The sequence below is a fragment of the Taudactylus pleione genome, unplaced genomic scaffold (assembly GCF_031769625.1).
Source record: "Taudactylus pleione unplaced genomic scaffold, aTauple2 ptg000019l, whole genome shotgun sequence".
Taxonomy (NCBI): domain Eukaryota; kingdom Metazoa; phylum Chordata; class Amphibia; order Anura; family Myobatrachidae; genus Taudactylus; species Taudactylus pleione.
In genome coordinates, this window is record NW_028284421.1 from 7,792,472 (window position 1) to 7,812,036 (window position 19,565).

At 40.8% G+C, this 19,565-nt stretch overlaps 1 protein-coding gene across 1 annotated transcript in view; it reads right to left on the reverse strand.

The window, feature by feature from the left end:
- MYO1E (myosin IE) overlaps positions 1-18,318 on the reverse strand; it is a 155,069-nt gene extending 136,751 nt beyond the window's left edge. The window contains exon 1 of the mRNA XM_088443212.1: positions 17,963-18,318. Coding sequence (XP_088299338.1) covers positions 17,963-17,965 — 3 coding nt within the window. The 5' untranslated portion in view covers positions 17,966-18,318. The remainder of the gene's footprint in view (positions 1-17,962) is intronic.
- Positions 18,319-19,565: the final 1,247 nt, after the last annotated feature.

Below are 19,565 nucleotides of genomic sequence, written 5' to 3' on the forward strand. Positions count from 1 at the left end.
TGCCCCCATATTATGCAGCGTTTTACAGAGAATATTGAAGTCAATCCCTTCCCCCATTGTACCTCACAGTCTAAGTTACCTACCACACAACCACATATACACACTAGGGTCCACTTTCTGTCAGCAGCCAAGTAACCTGCCAGTATGTTTTCGGCTTGTGGTAGGAAACTGTAATTCCTGGAGGAATCTCATGCAAACATGGGGAAAACATGCAATCTCCACACAGCTAGTGCCTAGTCCAGAACTGAACCTTTGTGACCAGCAATGCTAACCACTGACCAGACAAAGTCCAGATATGCCCATACATTTCGCCACCCGCATTGATCCCCAGACTTCCAGACTTTTTTTTTTTAATTTGGTATTATTTTTTTTTAATTTAGTATCTGTGTTGCATCATAGCTGCATCAGAAGTCGCTAATAGTGACCTTGGCATTTAGGATTACTATTTGTCACGATGGAGTTGGTATAAAGTCACAAAATAATGTGGTGTGGCGAGGCCCACTGGTGTTGGTCCTCAGTCTTTTTATCTGAGAGGGACTGCGCTGAAGGATGAGGTGCGGCTGAGAGAACTACCTGGTGAGCTGCCGGACTGAGTCAGCACCCGTGCAGACCGAGCGGGTGAAGCAGGCTGAGGAGAAAACAGCTGGTGTGACAACAGCGGGACTGCGGTAAGCATATGGAAAATAATGGGTAACAATTAGTCTTTCAAAGTGTACTTGTCACTTGCACAATGGATATAGCTATTTTGGTTTTAACTAGGCAGCCCCCTTTTTATTATATTATTCTAACTCTTTATGCACCCCATATTAGCAGGATGAGTGAAAATTTATTCCTACAGTATATTATACTTAATTTGGGGCCCATAATGAAGTACGGGCTTGACAAAACAACTCGAGCAAATATCATGTCACTTGAAATGTCCAAGTTTATCATTTCAAAATTATGTAAACACCCTTACTGAACCAACATTCATGCTTCAGCACGGATACTCTGCAAATTCTCAAAATTCAACTATCTGCATGTAACAGTTACGCATTTTGTGATTAGTAATACAAGAATGATGATGCTGATATTTCCCCATATCCATATGCCACCACTAGAAATGTATTAAACTTTTTTTTTCAGGGTTATTGGTAAATTAGTCATTAAAATACTATGGGATCTATTCATGCAGCAGTAATAAAAAGCCCTGTTTCTCGAAGCACTTCAGAAAACAGGGCTTTTCATTGCTTTGTTGTATTTAGGAAGAGGTATACTGTGGAGAAGTTTCTGATTTATCCAGCGGTGCCCATGCTCCACGTCAGTAGTATGGGGAGAGCAATTCTGAGAACAACGGAAAGCTCAGCTTCTGTTTAGCTTCTAAAAAGAAAATGCCATCTCAGAATGACGTAATGAGCTTTCTGATGGGAGAAAAGCAGTCTCTGTCCTCTTCGCCCCCTTCACTGACACCAACCAATCAGAGAGTGGCAGAAAAAAAAATACAGCTCGTCTGCGGAGACTGAGAAAAGCATCTCTTCCGGCTTCCTTCTCCATACTTATATCTATATCTAAGCAGATGCTTCTACTGATCCTCAGTGCACCGCTGGTAGCTCATGAAGTGGTCACTGAGTTAAGGTGTCCAGCATCCGCTCATGTGCAGAGTGAAGAAGACTTACCAGACCTGAGGTCTGCCTTCACACCACTTCCCAGGATCTCAGAGGGGCAGTTTATTAAGAGACTTTGCCAGACAGGCAAGTATTACTAAATGGCTACAATATATTACTATATATGGCATTGAAATGATGCGATTAGGGAAGCCAATCCCGGGATCGGCAGTATCCCGGGATTTAGGGCAAAAAAGTCTGGATTTCAATCCTTGGATTGGAGCCTCCAATCCAGGGATTTTTGGGATTAAAATGCTTGGTTGGCACGGTTTGTCTTCAGCCAGGGGGCAGCGCAAAGCACTAGTTCTGTCGGCTCAGACCATGCCCCCAGGCCTCCTACATAAGCCCGCTACCTTGTACAGCCACGCTTTTTAAAATCTATTCTCCAGCTCAATAGAGTCTAATTTCATGATTACAAAACAATGTGTAATTACGAATATTTTTGTAACCAATGATCTGTTAGAATATACTTTCTCATGTTTATAGCTGCTCCCCCTCCCACCCTTTAATTTTCTTACAGCTTTAATTTTTGAGAATAAAAATGTTTTAATTAACACATAATAAGTAACCATAACATTTTGTTTTCCAGAATTTTTTTTTTTTTACAGGTCAGACACTTGTACATTGTACAAATTGTATGTTACAAGTACTGCTAGTTTCTTTGAACTGCAGAAAATACAAAGTGGAATGAGGCCTTAAAAAACACTTCCATATAAATTTGAAGGCAAGGTTTTGGACTTCTAAAGCTGTAACCACGTAGCCAACATATTTTCCATGTATTTACCTTGGCGTACAAAGTGTATTGAAAAAAAATAATAATAATATGGTTCCACTAATGTGAACCATATGGTCTCTACTACTCAAGCATTCTCTAAGCTGGCAGAGGTCAGGGTTATGGTGAATGCTACTGTCCGATTAACACAACATATATCTTAGACAAGAATAATGCAGTAGCATAAAAAGTGTAGTGTGGATAAATACAGCCCAATCTTACAATTGTGATTTTAGCCTTTGAACTGCATTATAATTATCCTAGGTGGCCCTCCCTCCAGACATTTCTCTAAGAGCCTTGGCCATTGAATGAAACTGTGGGATGGGTGGTGCTGGTGGGTGGGATGAGGGCTTGTATGAGTAGCAAGACCAATCACTAGTCACTATTAAGCAACTGTAGATTAGGATTGGTCCCCACCTGCATATACCCCATTTAAAAATAGCGATCTTTTTTTTTCATATTTACCACTTTCATATTACACATTTTGCAGAAGAATGCAGTCAATATCCCGACCGCAAGGATTTCGGTTGCCAGAATGCCTGCATCCAGACCGCCAGAATCCACTAGGTAAGTAGTGGGATTAGGGGGTGGGTTAGTGTTAGGCACTAGGGAGAGGGTTAGCTTTAGGAGTTAGGGACTAAGGGGGAGGTTAGGTTCAGGCACTGGGGAGGAATAGGATACAGATACTTGTCGGGATTCTGACTGCCGGTATCCCGTACCCACCCGCTTGCAGAGGCCGCAGAGCCATTACCAAAATGTGTGGTGGCCTAGGCAAGGTTGAAGTGGTAAGAGGATTGCTAGGTAGTAATGCAGTGTTAACATTAGTATACCACAAAAAAATGTATTGGTTATGGTTATGTAGGCAAAATTTTGGTGTGCTATGGTGATATCAAATTTTATTTTAAACCTCCATTGTATTTAAGTAGCTGGATCTATAATAAAATCTATTTAATACATAAAATTAATTGGCATTAAAAAAAAAATGAAAGAAGCAATTAAAGATAACTAATTAAGGGGGAGATTTAATAAAGCTAGGAGAGAGATAAAATTGGAGGTAAGTAGCACCAACCAATCAGCTCCTAACTGTCATTTTTCAAACACAGCCAGTAAAGTGACAGTAGGGTACCAGTTCCCTTGAAGATTTTCTGTTTGTGTAAAGATACCTTGATAAGCACATTATCACATCTGTGAGTGAGTAAAGCTGGGTACACACCAAGAACAACCCCTACTCCTGGAGTCCTGCTGGAGGTCCTATCCCATCTCAGTGCTATGATGCAGCAATGCAATGCCAGCTACTGTCACTTCTTGTAGTGTCATTTATTTGTGAACTACTACTCATTTTTGTCACCCAATGCCATTGGTCTACTAATGAAATGACAACACTAATCCTGTCCACATACAGGTTTAAACTTTGGGATACTCAGTGTGAGTGACAGGAGTGATGATCAAGTCTAATAAGGCCACACATGTAATAGTTGCTACTAGCGTGTCTGAAGCATGGTGGTTTGGTTGGTCACTATTCATGTTTAACAACATGCGTCATAATTATGAGATAACTTCACACGGTAATAATTAGGCAAATTACCCAATGGCAGCTAAATTATCACAGTCAGCACAATAGCATCTTGAGAAGACTCTCAATCCCTTGAAGACATAACTTCATATTCTTATTCAACCCTGGAACAAACAAGTACAATAACAAAAGTCACGGGAGTTTGAAACTTCTGCTGTGTCCAGAAACATGAGTTATTTATAGAGCTCTGCTAAATTTAACTTGGTCAGGACAGTAAAAATAACAGGACAACTAAACCACAATCCTATGGCTTGAAGTGGTAACAAACAGACACAGATGACATATGTTTATACAAACAAACAGAGGGATTACTAATGCATAAGGTAGATGTGAAAAATAAATCATTAGGCACATGTGTGGTGATAACCAGGATAACTGCAGAATGAATAATATATATATATATATATATATATATATATATATATATATATATATATATATATAAATAACGTTTCTGGGCTACACAGAGCCCCGTCCTCAGAATAACAACATGCTATTATCCTGAGGACAGGGCCCTGTGAAGCCCTGAAAAGTCGATTATTACTAGGATATAAAACTTTCCTAAAAACCCTGGACTGGCAAGTGGGTTTGTACTAGTACGTGCCACCTCAAGGACTATACATTATATTGACTGGGGCACCCAGGTACTGAGCAGCAAACAGCAGGAGTCCCGAATTTGGAGGTTTGGTGTAAATTATATATATATATATATATATATATATATATATATATATATATTAGTCCCAAGAGTCCGCACTCACATACCAACAAAATTCAGCAAAGGGGTGCTCCACTAAGGTAACTGGAAGTCCCTGTAACAATAGTGAAAAAAGTTATGGTCACTTGGGCCAAAAGAGGGCACTCACCAGTATAAGTAAAATTAAGGCTTTATTGATACCTATTGACTGCATGCTGTGCTGATGCCTTTTTGGACTGTCTTGACAATGATCCTCAGGGGTCGAAACGTCGACTTATGATACACCTTGCGAATCAATAAAGCCTTCATTTTACTTATACTGGTGAGTGCCCTCTTTTGGCCCAAGTAACCAGAACATACATACATACATACATATAATATATATATATATATATATATATATATACTACAAAAAATGGCCGGCACTCAACAAAAAGCTGATACTTGCCCGGGTGCCCTCCAATGGAAAAACTGCCAAACATGTATGGAGATAACGGCGGCACTCACAGGACTTGTGTAAAGAAGACTCACGACTCAGGAAGGTCAAAGTTCAACAACGTTTCAGTCTGGCAACTTTTATCAAGAACTACAGACAGAAGATACAGTGCATACCTTTATACCCAGTGACATCCCATAGTGACAATGTACACCGCTCACCACACCGCTGATGACGTCATCAACACGGGACAGGGCACTTGCGCAATGATGCAACCGCGCACAACGTGATTACCATGGTAAGTAACCAGAGCAACTAAATGTAAATACACAGACCTGGCTCTGCAACGAAAGCATGCTGCATATATATATATTTATAGCAGGAAGCCTTGGTGACCAGTGTAATTGGAAAGGCCCATGTGTGTATTTTCCATAGATTAATGTGACTTGTGAGACAAATTCTAAGAACACAGTGCGTGTACGTGAGCCAGTCATTGCGGTCGGGACTACGATTGCAGTGAGTACGCAGACCCATAGCAGAGCGATTGACAGGAAATGCCGTTTGGGGGGGGGGGTGGTCGGTTGAACACAGATGTGCCAGTGCGTTTGAACGCCCTTGCATAGGCGTGCATAAATTATCCACTGCGATACCCTACGCAGCCTGAGGCCTCATTGCATGCGCTGAAGTAAGCAATTCCCGAGTAAGGTCTGACCTGCCTTAACTGTGAGTATGGGTCCGATGGTACTCGATTGTACCAATGTTTTTGCAGTCTTGCTAAACATTACGGATGTGCGTGTAAAGTAAAGTGGGCATCCTTATGTAGTGCTGCAGCGCCATTGCGATCGCTATGGATTAGCATACTATCGCACTGAACTGCATATGTACGCTATATTGCATACCGTAATGAATCAGGCGCACAGAACACAAGTAGGAAAAGCCTGTGTTTAGATAAAAGATAATACTAATTATTTTATTTAACATTACTCTCAAGTGTCTATTTATGAGTGTGTAATATCACTGCAATTATTTTTTTTTCTCAAGATATCAGGAATCACTTCTGTATTAGCAAACTAACACAGCAGTCAACAGTCCACCTTAATCTCAATCGGGACTTTGTTCTGGGCCAATTCACTATGCCCTGGAAATCTTAAGGAGCCCATAAATCATCATTCAATTGGGGCAAATCCCTGTTTTGCAGAGGGTTGAGTAAAAACATAAATGCAATGTATTTTGATTCAGATTCTGTCCACAAAGTGATGGGAATTGGTAAATTAGGCTGTCCAGCGTGTTGAATTTCACTAATTAATCTAGGCTAAAGATTCATGGGGGTATATTTACTAAAAGTAGATTTTGGTTTATTTTTGGACGATGTTGAATCGATTTTGTGTTTCAGGGTCTAAATCACACATTTACCAACAGATGATTTTTTACATTTATTTTTTTAAATGTGAAAAAAAAAAAATAATCTCTTGAATCTGCGATTTAGACTTTGAACCACAAAATCGACCAATAATCGTCAAAACATTGACCAAAATTCGAATGAAAGAAAAAAAAAAAAAAAAAAATCGACCCAAATCAACTTTCAGTTAATTCACACATTTACTGACCGATGATTTTTGACATTATTTTAAAAAATGATGTCAAAAATCATCCATTTAGTAAATGTATGATTTAGACCCAGAAATACAAAATCGACCTTTAGTAAATATCCCTCCTAGTGTATGGTACTGATAAGACAATAGTCTGACAGTTACTAGTAAAATTATGGGCCTTTCACGATTGGCAGATCTGTTCTTTGCTGAAAATGATCTGCAAATAACTGAAAACTACCTGTAATGTATGGACGCAGATTGGGGGGATTGGAGAATCGTGATATCAAAGGGAAAAAAATTAGATTGTTGATTTTTATTTTCCCGATTGCTGATGTATGGACCCTATTAGCTTTTCGGATCTTGAGCCTGATAGTTATCATCAGCACCAGGTCTTGTGATCTGTTTCAACCCTATGGGGAGACCATTTCCGGAGAGGGATCATCTTATCCCTCACTTGGAGCCTTAATGCTTCTCCTCTACTAGGTATTGCAGATTTGTTACGGGCATGCACAATGTCAAAGCTGGTAGTAAAGTGATGATGATAGCTATCGATTTACTGCAAACCTCTTCCTGGGACAGGCACCTTGGTGCCAATGCCTGTCAAGGATTTTTTGTTAACTATCCTTTACTTCTCAGCCAAAGACAAATATAACGCTATATGACTTCTAGAGCATTGTGGGTTATAACTGTGATAATAGTGAAAATTTATTATTACTATATGTTTAAATGAGACAGGAGAATATTGATTTAGGAGACTATATCATGGATCAGAACAGTTGACAGGTGCCCCGTCTAAGCTTTACCGCTCGTTACTAAATAAAAGGTTTCCATCTCATGTCATGGGTGATGCACTACTAAATAGCGTCATTCCATACTTTAATAAATTTCAACAACTGTTACATTTCTTCATTAACGGGTCTCAACAGCTCAAACTTGTTAGTAAATGGAGCCCTCAATCTCTACTAGTCAGTGGTTGCAAGTCCAGCTGCTATTTATTCATTGTGTAGAGCATACAACCTATTCAACACATGTGCAATTCAGATAGGAATTAACTCACCACCTGCTCTGCTATGTAAATGCATTCTATAGTGAAATCTCCAAAACACTGCTCCTGCTTGTCCCTAGTCATATAACATTTGTAGGACAGATCTACATAGGTGGCTGCTGTACAGGTTAGTTAGAGAGATCACAGTGCTAAATTGCAAATATCAGAGGCAGATCTACTGTGAAACTAATGAAGTTTAAGCTTCAGGGCCCATAACCCTGGAGGAACCCTGAAGCAATTTTTTATTTTAATGAGTGAATTTTTCAACAAAATCAATGGAGTTTTTTTAAGTGTGTTATTAAAATAAGGTTATTTTAGTGATAGAATCATAAGCCGATGGGTTGAAGTACTTAATATTGATCTTAGAATATTCTCTACAGTAGTGTATGTAGAGAGGGTTTCTGAGTACCCAGAAACCCATCCTGATCAGTACTGGCAGGCAGACAGTCTATCTACAGCTCCGACCAGAGGATGGCTCTTATGAGCCAGCTGGGCACAGAATAGAGAGCAGCTGTCAGTGTCACTGCTGAATGCAGTGCTGTCAGGTGCCACTCGAAGCTCCCATCTCCATTTGTGCTGTCCCATATGCCAGAAGTTGGCCCTGCAGTGCTGACCACAAACTAAAAGCTGGGCTGACTGAGGGATGGCATGCAGCTCAGAGCTGGGAGGACGCAGCGTGGTGGGAGAGACCTGACTCTGGGGATTCCAGAGATCCCACTCAGGAGGATCAATAGCTGGGATCCTACAGAAGAGGTGAGTAATTTTTGGTTTTGTATGTGATCTATCACCAGTCTCTCACTCTCTGGGGGGTTTCTACATCTCCACCATTTGGGCCTCAATGTCATTGCAAGGACAGCAAGGTCCTTTGGACCTTGTTGGATGTTGCCCTAACATAGCTGGTTGCAAAGGGGCCCCCATAATAGTTCAAGCTTCAGGGTCCCAAAAATGTAGATCTGCCACTGGCGAACCTACTAGTAACTAGCATCCAGGGTAAGAATTCATAGTCCAGGCAGCTATTTACAAATTAGGGTTGTGTTTGGTAGAGAGAAAATCAGCCTCTATAGGCAGGATTTGTTCTCCGGGAAAGGGGGGTGCTGCCCAGCATGTTCTTATGGCCCTGCAACCAGCCACCTACTGCAGAGAAAAACCACCAACCCCATCCAAATCTCACTTCAGGTGTTCTGGGATCATTCAGGGCTATGCAAGAGCACTCATTGGTCTTGAATGATATCAGAAGTAGATATGGATGACCACGGTGTAGTGCAATGACAGTGGGAAATGTGTGGATCTTTTAAATCTGTGCGAGGGGACATGACTTAAAAACCAAATGTATGCCAAATTGTTCAACACATGACTGCACTCATTACAACTCCTTTTTGAATGCAAGGTAACCTCAGCAATGTACCTGAATCTGCACCTAACGCGAAAAACAGATGTTTTGCAGGACAGTGTATCCTACAGAATGTCATGGAGCGGAGACAGGATATTTAGGGCAGTTAAAAAAAAATGAAAAGGTTGTAATGAATTAAAAAGATGATCCAACAGTGATAATAGGCAGCACTTTGGTGTAATGTTTTTTTTTTATATATGCAGATGTGTATTCCCAACATAGACCACAATCCCCCTGTGCAAACAGTCTGCATGAACTAACTTCAAAAAGCAGAAAAAGGAACCCATCGGTTTATGTGCACTGCAGACAAACGAGATGCACAACTGATCGCACTACTAATGGCTTTCCTAAAATTAATTTTTTACAAAGTAAAGATTTTCGATCCGCCGCGCAGTCTCATTTTTGACACAGTACTTTATACATCTCTATACATTTGGTACTCACATACAGTGTGTGAGCGAAGATTTGTTAGTCAGACAATCTAGAGATATTGGTAAATGAAGCAATTACTAAGCAGGTGTATTTTGTTTGTATACTCAAAAAATGTTTCCGAAAGTTAATTAAAAAAAAAAAAATTCTACAGCCAGAATGCGGATCATTTTTGACTCACCCTCGTAGAAACCTAGTATGCCTAAAGGCACAGTGCTTGTTATCAGTTTCATGTTCTCAGCAACAATGTGTCTCGCAGACTTCAATGACAAGACTTTGAGAACAAGGTTGGGTTCTAAAATCCATACAGCTATGGTATACATGTGTTCTACTAAAATCCACTGTTTACCACTATGCCAAAAAGTCTGCATTGTTATTGTACTTTGCTATACTAAGAACCATCATTATCCAGATATCATGGGATGATTGACATAAAGACAAGTGTAAATCAAAAATGAACTCCTGTTACTGGGGTTTATGAATTAAAAAAAAACAACACAAAAACTCTGCACAACATAATTGGGTTCTATACACAAGTGCCATTAAATATGGACTACTGGTCTGAGAGTGTAAACGCGCATCATGTAAATAAAGTTATGTGCACCAGGCATATTAAAGCTGCTCCTCTGGTATGGTTTCTAAGCAGGTCCAGTATGTAGACAATTAGATGGGCAAATGGATCTGAATGGAAGGGAGTGTAGGAAAGGTGTTTTACTCGCTACTATCTATACGTTTTCTTTGCAGCCATAACGTGTGCTGTCTGACCTCGTGTCAAGGGAGTACAGGTTCATTTTTACTACTACTTTTCAGACCTACACGGTTGTTAAAATTAAAAGTATCCCTACTTAGAGCACCGTACAGCAAGTTCTAACGCACATACAGATGTGTGCTCATTCACCTAGCATTTTTGCACCATATGGCACACTTAGAAGCTCCGACATGTGTATAGATTTGTACTTTTTTCTGAATTTTGCATATAATTCGCATTGTTGACACACAAAGCCGCTCCCAGTAGATTAGTACTTTTCACGCAAAGGAATTAGTATAAAGTTGCAGATTAATTAAGCATAATGAGGAATGGCGTGGGCCACTCGTATTGGAACCCTGGGCCTGATTCAGACCCGCTTGCAAGCGGGTCGATGGTGGGGCGCTGTGCATGCGCGAGCCCTGGAGCGAGTGAGAAATTTTCTCGCTCCGGGGCAGCTGTTGATGTTGATCGACAGCACGTCCCGTTTTGTAGGCAGGGAGGGGGGGGGGGGTGTGGCTGGTCAAACGGAGGCATTCCTGAAGGAACGCCTGCCGTTTGAGGGCGGTCCTACTGACATCACTCCTGATGTCAGTAGTGAGCTTCCTGCTCTATTAGAGCAGGAAGCTCACTGGGGCTTGCGGGAACAAGACCCTACCACAAGGGTCTCGTCGCAAGCCCGATGGTCGCGACCATCACCTGGCTGCTCGCAATAGCTGTGGGTGATCACCCAAAGCTTAGTGTGTGGCCAGGAGGCCGGGGTTTTTTTTTTTTTTTTTTAAAAACAGCTGCCCTGATTCAGAGTGAGCACCTCTGAATCAGGCCCTCTGTCTTTTGCCTTTTTACCCAGATAATCATCTGAGTCACATACATAAGCTATACAAGTTGCCAGAGTCAATGTTCAGGATAACTGTATGTTGTACTTTTGTCACATTAGTGGTGTGAATAAGACACATACTTTAAAAATAAGTCACTTGATTGATGCTTGGCATAGCCAAGTCTCAGAGTCTTTGACACAATTTGAGCAAAGATTTATGTGGATTCATCTGTAATGATGTGCAATTTGGACAACAGGTCCTTCAGAAGGTGCGCTAGCCATTTATCTAAAAGTTACAAATGTTGTCACCAGGTGGAGATACAAATCGCTTGAACAGGACTACAGTACAATTGCTAAAGTAACACTTTACTGAAGAACGGGTCATCAGCCACTAATTTCAGACATCTTAGCCACCCCTAGAAATTAGATAGAAAAGGTTGTCACTGGCGCTTGACCATTGATGCAATAGTGCACATCCACTGTTAATTGCAAGAAGGTGTGCAAACTTTCACAAAAATTGTTCTAGAAAAGTATTAACTGCGCTAGTGCATGCATCTATGTGAACAATTACCCAAACACTCTGTTTTGCTAATGTAATTAGCATGTTTTTAAACATCAAACAGTATATATAAATATTATACAGCAATTAAAAAAAAAAATTCACAGGGTAATAATTTAGTATAAAATAAAATGGAATATCTTGTGGATATAGAGTGATATAGCACTGCTCACATGCTAGGTACCTAGACAAAAATTATTGTTGCAACAATAAAAATAAGGGAACAGTGGCAAGAGGTTATATTTCGACAAGCGTTAAGCTCCGTACACACGGAGCGATCAGACAACGATATTGTTGTCCGATAGTCCTGCAACCTCCTGGTGTGCTGGATGATCGATATTGATCATCCAGCACACCACCAACTCACTAACAACTATAAAGACCACGGGCAACAATTGCAGGTCCCTACAGTAACTTGGACGATATCGATATCCATACGTGCCCGTGCATCGTTGGTGGGTTGGAAGCGGCCAAAAACTGGACGATTTGAACAATAACAATATCGTTATCGTTCAAATCATCCAGTTTAATCATACCGTGTGTACGCACCATTATACTCTACTATTTGAGGGGAAAAAAATGGATATTTAAAAGTTCTCAGTGAGGAGAACGTCTCTAGTCCCAGTCACCAGATTCTTTAATTGTAGCGCTATATGATTGCAGAAGTTATGAGACTATGATTCTTTGAAACAATGTAATAGCCCATTTGGCAACAGTGTCTCAATATACCGCTCGCCGTATAACAGTCAATTTATAACTGCACTACCCATGCCATTATCTTAGTATAATCCAGACACAACAAGGGGCAAATGTACTAAGCTCTGGAAAGTGATAAACTGGAGAGTGATAAACTACCAATCAGCTCCTGTCATTTTTCAAACACAGCCTGTAACATGACAGGAGCTGAGTGGCTGGTAGTTTCTCACTCTCCGAAGCTTAGTACATCCCCCCCCCCCAAGTGTCTTATACAGTAATTAGTGGTACAAGCAATGGTGTGGTGGCATCCAGATATTAAAATCACTGACCTCTTCACTGATATGATACACAAAGGGCATGTAGTGACAATCGTATTACACTGTCCTGTACAGAAACTATGGCCTTATTCAGAGTTGGAAGCAAAATGCATCTGCAAAAAAAAAAAGTGCCACCTTTTCTATACCTCCCAACTTCTTTGAAAAAGGATTTGGGACTGTGGGGTTCACGTCTGAAAAGGAGTTGTGGTCTCACAGAAAACGCTGTTCCCCTGAGCCACACCCCTCTTTTTGTTACGCTGGGGGCATCACTCTGGGAGCTGCAGGGCATGTCCCCAGTCCCTCGCTTTATGGAATAGATGTCACACGGCATCTATTCACCGCTGCTCTGCTAAGCAGGTGGGACGATGGGACAGTGTTCAAAAGAGAGACTGTCCCGCCAAAGTCAGGATGGTTGGAAGGTATGCTTTTACCAAACTATTTAGGTTGGTCGCATTCAGAAGTTTGTAGCTGTGGTCGCCTTGCTTTCACGCTTCAAAGTTAGATACAGCTGGAATACAACTGAAGGTATAGCTACACTGTGCTCAATATCATCATGCCTTGGAGCCTTTTAACCGAACCAAATGCAAATTTAATTTAGATTTTTTTTTTTTTACGACTACACTTTAAAAAAAAAAAAACATATGTAGGCTTCCCCAACCAAGTATGTGTAAAACAAGTGTGCTTGCAGTATAAAGTGACTATTAAAACACAGCTGCAGAAGTTTTCCTGTGTTTGCATAAATGTGTGCGTTTTAAATCTGTGCAACCAATCAAATGCAGCCATCATCAGTGTGCAACTTACACCAGAGTTCTAGCATCTGCAAGTCAGACTAACACCATGCCCTTACTGGACGGAATCAGTATGTAATACCACCGGCGGCATTCCCGACAGTGGAAGCCCAGCAGGGGTGAAGATCCCAACAGCTGATTTTGGCAAGTACCCCTAACCCTACGCTAACCCTCCCTTAGGGGTGCCTAACTCTAACCTCCCCCCAGTGCCTAACCCTAACCCCCCTCAAAGTGCCTAAACCTAAACTCCTCTTCCCTGCAGCCTAAACCTATGTCTCCCAGGGGAGTGCCTTACCTCCCCCCGGGGGTGCCTAACCCTAACCCCCCCCTTCCCCTAGCCTAAACCTAACCCTCCCGGGGGGGGGGGTGCCTAACCCCAAGTCCCTCCTAAAATCTAACCCTCCCCCTCCGCAGCTGTCCGCGCCTGGCTTACCTTTGTTTGGTATGCCGGGCGTCAGGCTCCCGGCATAGGTGTAATGACGGGCGTCGGGATTTTGACACCTGTCATTAGTACCCTGCTGGGATTTGACAGTCGGAAAGTCGGCGGTCGGCATTTTGATCGTCGGCTTCCTGACTGCATCCCTACTGGACTTTGGCTGCATCTGCACACTTTTTCCAGCCCCAGTCTCCTAGTTATACATAATTGAAGGTCCGTCAATCGCCTAAAAAAAAAGGACATGCATTGCGAAAACACGTGCATGCAAACTGAAGATTCAATTGCGGACAAAAAAGAGCTGCAACTGCGTTTACGTTTGACCTTTAATAAATCCATAAGTAACCATTCACACAAGTCCATGCCCCATTGGAGCTTAAAATCTGTTCCCTAACACACAAACCCACACTAGGCTCCATTCTGTCAGAAACTAGTTAACTACTACAGGAAACCATACAAACTTCACACAGATGGGCCCTGTTTGGAATTTAACCTATAAACCCAGGAGTGAGCATCACCAATGCTAGCCACTGTGCTGTGCTCCAGCATCTGAGCAGAAAAGGCATTGAAAAGTTAATACAAATAAAACGACTGAATGTTTATGTCACACAACACAATGCTCTATGCATTCACTGCAGTTACTGGTGTGCGTATATATCAGGGCGTGACTGCACACCCAAGAGTATACAGAGACACACACACACATATATATATTTTCATTCAATGTGTGTGTTAGCAACACCTATATTAAAATACATTATCACCTGTAATAAAGTACTGTATATTTGTATCTATTATCAGCTACCTAAGATTATTGTTGATGGTAACACACATACACTTGTGACAGACAGGACTGTATAGAACATGGCTGCCAAAAGGATATGACAGTTTTACCAAAAACCTCCACATAGGATATGAATCTAGTGTACATGAGCATGCAGTTACACTGTACATATTCCTTTTGATATAAACACTTGCAGCGTAGCAGAAATGATTCGTTCCAGTTTTGTATTCTATTATTTAGGTTTCATTTATCTCTTCCTTTCATTTGTTAGTCATTAGTGGTCTGCGCTGTTGGTGGACAGACGACAGAACATCACATTAGAGTGTTCGAGGTTACAGGTGAACACGGATCTGTAACGAAAGTGTGCATATGGATAGCTTTTCAGCGCTCTGTCATTGGTTTCATTTTTTTGGCAGGTAAATGGAGGAGAGTTGGCTACTTACATAGAGAGCATCGTCATATATGGACAGACCATAGTATAGTGCACATAACTGTTTTACTAGAACGGATGATGGAACAGGGATTGGGGGAACTTAGAGCATGTTCCATTTTCTACTACCCCTATTAAGTCATCCGCTTTGGTAAAGCCCTCTTGCACACTGTCCAGTGTCTTTCCATACAGATCAATGTTTCAGTCTTTCCTCCATGTACCTGCCAAAAAATATAGAACAAGGGGACATGGGTTTAAAAGACACCAGTGTAGCCTAAGACATTTCAAAAACCTTACAGTCTGGGTCAACAAGTACACTTTAGCATTTACTAGATTAGTAAAAGTTTTAGAACCCTAGTCCTCGTTGCTGCATTGAATTTGACTAGATTGTGTCACATGAAGCAGACTACCTGTGTCATGTCTGCAGTTCTCCATAACTAATCACAGAATCAATTCTCTGGCAGAAAGCGGATGTACCTAGAAATAGCCTTGGGTGTGAACACATACAGCATGAGTCTCACAGGGACAACAACACACCTGTGGCAGGTTATTACGGACACACCCCCTGCTCCTATCATCTGACACCGAGTACTGCATCAGTGTCACATAGGATTTTCCTGCTGTGTGAGTAATAGATGCTATGTAGTTTCACCTACTATAAACAATACTGGAGTTTTTATAGCAGAAGCATGAGGCAGGCAAAGTGACATTTTATGTATTTATTTGCTTAGTAATGGTTTCTAGAGGTAATCATTCTGGATATAACTGTGTGTGATGAGTGTCCCACCACCAACCATCTCCCAAGAAGCAGCTCTAAGTCATTCAGGAAATTAAGGTGGGCAAATGGACATGCAGCAGCTTACACCCAGCTATGTGTTCTGCAAAAACACTATATCCATTCACCCAGTGGGAAACAGTATAAAGAAGTACAGTACGGAAGGTGGAGAACACAAAGATGGCATTTTCTTTAAGTAGATATGCCTGGCTTTATATAAAAAAAAAAATAAGAGGCAGGGAATTAACTCTTTACCCACCAGGGAAACAAGCTTTACGTCCACAGATGTGACTTCACTGCTATTTCGTGATGTCAGTTTACAGTTTGCCTGCTTATAAAAATATCCAGATGTCTGCTCAGACTATGAAGGTACTTCATGAAAAAGAACAGTCAGCAGACTTTAAACTTCCCCTGGCTAACACACAGAGGGCCCCTAGCTAATGTACTGAGCTGGTTATATTGCCTACCAGTAACATGATATGTCCAATGCTAATAAATGGTTGAAATAATCAGATAATCCCCTTATCAATACTGTGACTAAACAATGTACGGAGGGAAAAAGTGACAGAATAGTGCAATGCACAATCTCAAAGGTCAGACACCCATTTTGTATATGACATACAAGGAAATGATTAGGTTTCATTGCAGGCTTTTTTCAGTGGCCGGTAGTATGGTCACACAGGGCCATAGCTAGGGTAGTGCGGACGGTGCCATCGCACAGGGCACTACAGGTCAGGGGGCACTGTTTGGGCCTGTCAAATTGCGGTTTATTATCATTCTCACTTGTAGTTTCCTCTTATTTCATCCCCAGCATCTCCTGGCCTCCCCTATCTCTTCCCTGGCCCTTCCCCATGAAGCCATGGCCCTTTTTTGGGTGCATTATGTCCCTTTGAAAAATTAGGGGGGCGCTAATGCTTTTTCTGACACAGGGCACCAAAAAGTCTAGTTACGGCTTTGTGGTCTGTGTACAATCAGCATAATTTTATGCAACAGCACCAACCTATCATTTTACATGAATATAATAAACAATAACAACTGTAATAAGAACAATAATAATATTGATAAAGAAACTGAAGACTCCCAAAATCATTTATCCAAGCTCCTAATTACATGCTTGGCTTTGTCGCTACAATTACTTCACAAGAAAGAAAACAAACAGAAAATAAAGACAACAAAAATCACAAATAAAATGTTGACCAATGTAATAGTGCTGTACTAAATACTGCAGCAGCAACAACCTTTTATCGTCTCACGGATAAGAGTATATACAGTGCTTTTAATTAATTGTTAAGCAGAATGTAAGGGTGTGAATATATATTAGTATTGCATTTGATGTCAGTGAGGATAGATTTGTTAAAATGTAATGGTGCAATGAAGAGACCAGTCATGACACATACAATATGTTCCTATGGAGCCTGTTACTCTAGTGACTGGGAGGGAACACACAGGGCTGCTCTCTAGTAGCTCATGAACAGCGTGTACAGTATTTCCTGCAGGTACTCCCAAGGATCACACATATTTCTTGCTCTTATTTACTTCCCCCAGTATTGTTCCTCTATATGGCTCTGGGAAGTGACCAAACACACCATAGCCAGGTATATTATCAACCTTCACATGGGAGCCTCTTGTATAGGTTTTAAAAATAGATTTTTTTTTTATGTTACATACAGTTAAAGATTTGCTAGAAACAAACATTGTAAAGTCTAAAATAACCTATGCAGCTAGTGAAAAATTAATTACTGAAACACACTCTGTAACTTCCTTTTGCACATCATTACTGAAAGCATCATATGAGGCTGTTGCAAGAGTTCAATCAACCAGAAATGCTACAGAAAATATTACTACTGTAGCAAACGTGTACAAGCTGATATTTGTTACAAAGTGTATAACATAATTGATACTACTGGGGAAAAAACGGTAAGTATAGGATTATAAATAAATAAAATGCAGACATAGGTCAAATGGCATCACATAAAACACAAACTGAAAACACAGCTCACAGGATGCTAATACAGAATGTACATGAATACTCAACACTTACCATTGTGCAGGATTACTATAAGAAGGAACAGCTAGCAGATGTGTGGCTAGAAGTATTTCTTTAATGAATATATCCCGTGTGAGGCTAGCATAAAGAGATCCTGAAGGAGACACAGGGTGACGGGACTGTCCCCATCCAGGTAGGCAGAGTACAGCAGCAGCAGAGACTGAGTGCAGCAGAGGAGGCTGGCTGTGTGAGTGCCTCCCTGTCTCTGGCAGACGTGGAGTCGTGCTCTCAGTTCCTGGAAGAGGATCTGTCTGTCTGCTCTACTGAGTCTCTCCCCAGTGGATACTGAAATTACACTGCTCCGGCTGATTTTTTTTTTTTTCTTTTCCTCCTCTCGATCAGTCATGAGATTTACAATGAAAACCAATGCACCAGTCCGGGCTGTCCCTGTCCATAAATGGAAAACTAAGCTCTACCCTAGCCAATCACTGGCAGTATATGAGTGAGCGTCACTGCTCCCCTAGGGAATAATACTGGATAGCTGGAGAAATAAAGACGCAGTGGCCGTCGGGCAATGTAGTTTATCCACAGATGTATATGTTTATAAAGTGTTTTATAGTGTTCTGGATATTTTTCTCTTTTATAATATAGATATTAACTACATGATTTGGGTTTTCAGGAATGGAGACTCAAATTCCAATCCCAGCTTTATGTGCTTGTGGTCTTGGTCTCTGACTCCTGGACAAATCCCTTCTTGGTAAACTTCAATCATCTTTACTTTAGATTGGAAGTTCATTTGCATTTTTTTGCGTTTGTATAAATGTTCAAACTATGTAACTGTTATAATGCCATGTATATATTACTTACTCTGCACTGCAGAAACTGTTGGTGTTTTAATATATCAGTAATAATACAAGGTATGTAATTTATTTCTATTGACAAATTCTTATTTTTGGTTAGGGAGATGTATCAAAGCTTGGCGAGAGATTCAGTACCAACCAATCAGCTCCTAACTGTCATTTTTCACACATCCTGTAAAGTGACAGTTAGGAGCTGCCTGTTTGGTATTTTATCTTTCTCCAAGGTTTGACACATCTGCCCCATAGTATGTGTTATGTTTTATACTGATTCACATCCTATTTATGTTGCTGGCTGTACAGTATATATTGTCTTGGACTGAGAGGTTGTTTTACTGGGGGACCAGTTATGGAGGAGAATTTAAAGAAAATAAATATCCCACAGTAAGATATTTACATTATATAGTTTACCTTACTTTGCATTATACAGGGGGCCAATAGACTATATACAAGCCCTGTTATTTAGCGGAACATATGCCTTTTCATCCTGCACATGCACTGAAAAGATACTAATTGCTAAAAGCTTCTTCAGTATACCAGACTTGCACCTCATTGTGCGTGTGGAAGCAGAACAGGGGAGGAAGGGTTGTGTAGGTGTAGGCCAAGTATAGTAACGTTGTTTACATGTAATTTCTCCAGAGTTGGAGGTGAACACAGCTTCAGATACTTTTTATAAAAATAAAAGAACACCGCGCCAAAAGATAGCAGATATCCTCACTAAATTAAACGAGGAGAATTCCTTCTCTATAGAAACTATTCCGTTAGATAAACATATTTAGGTCATATTTATTAAAAATATA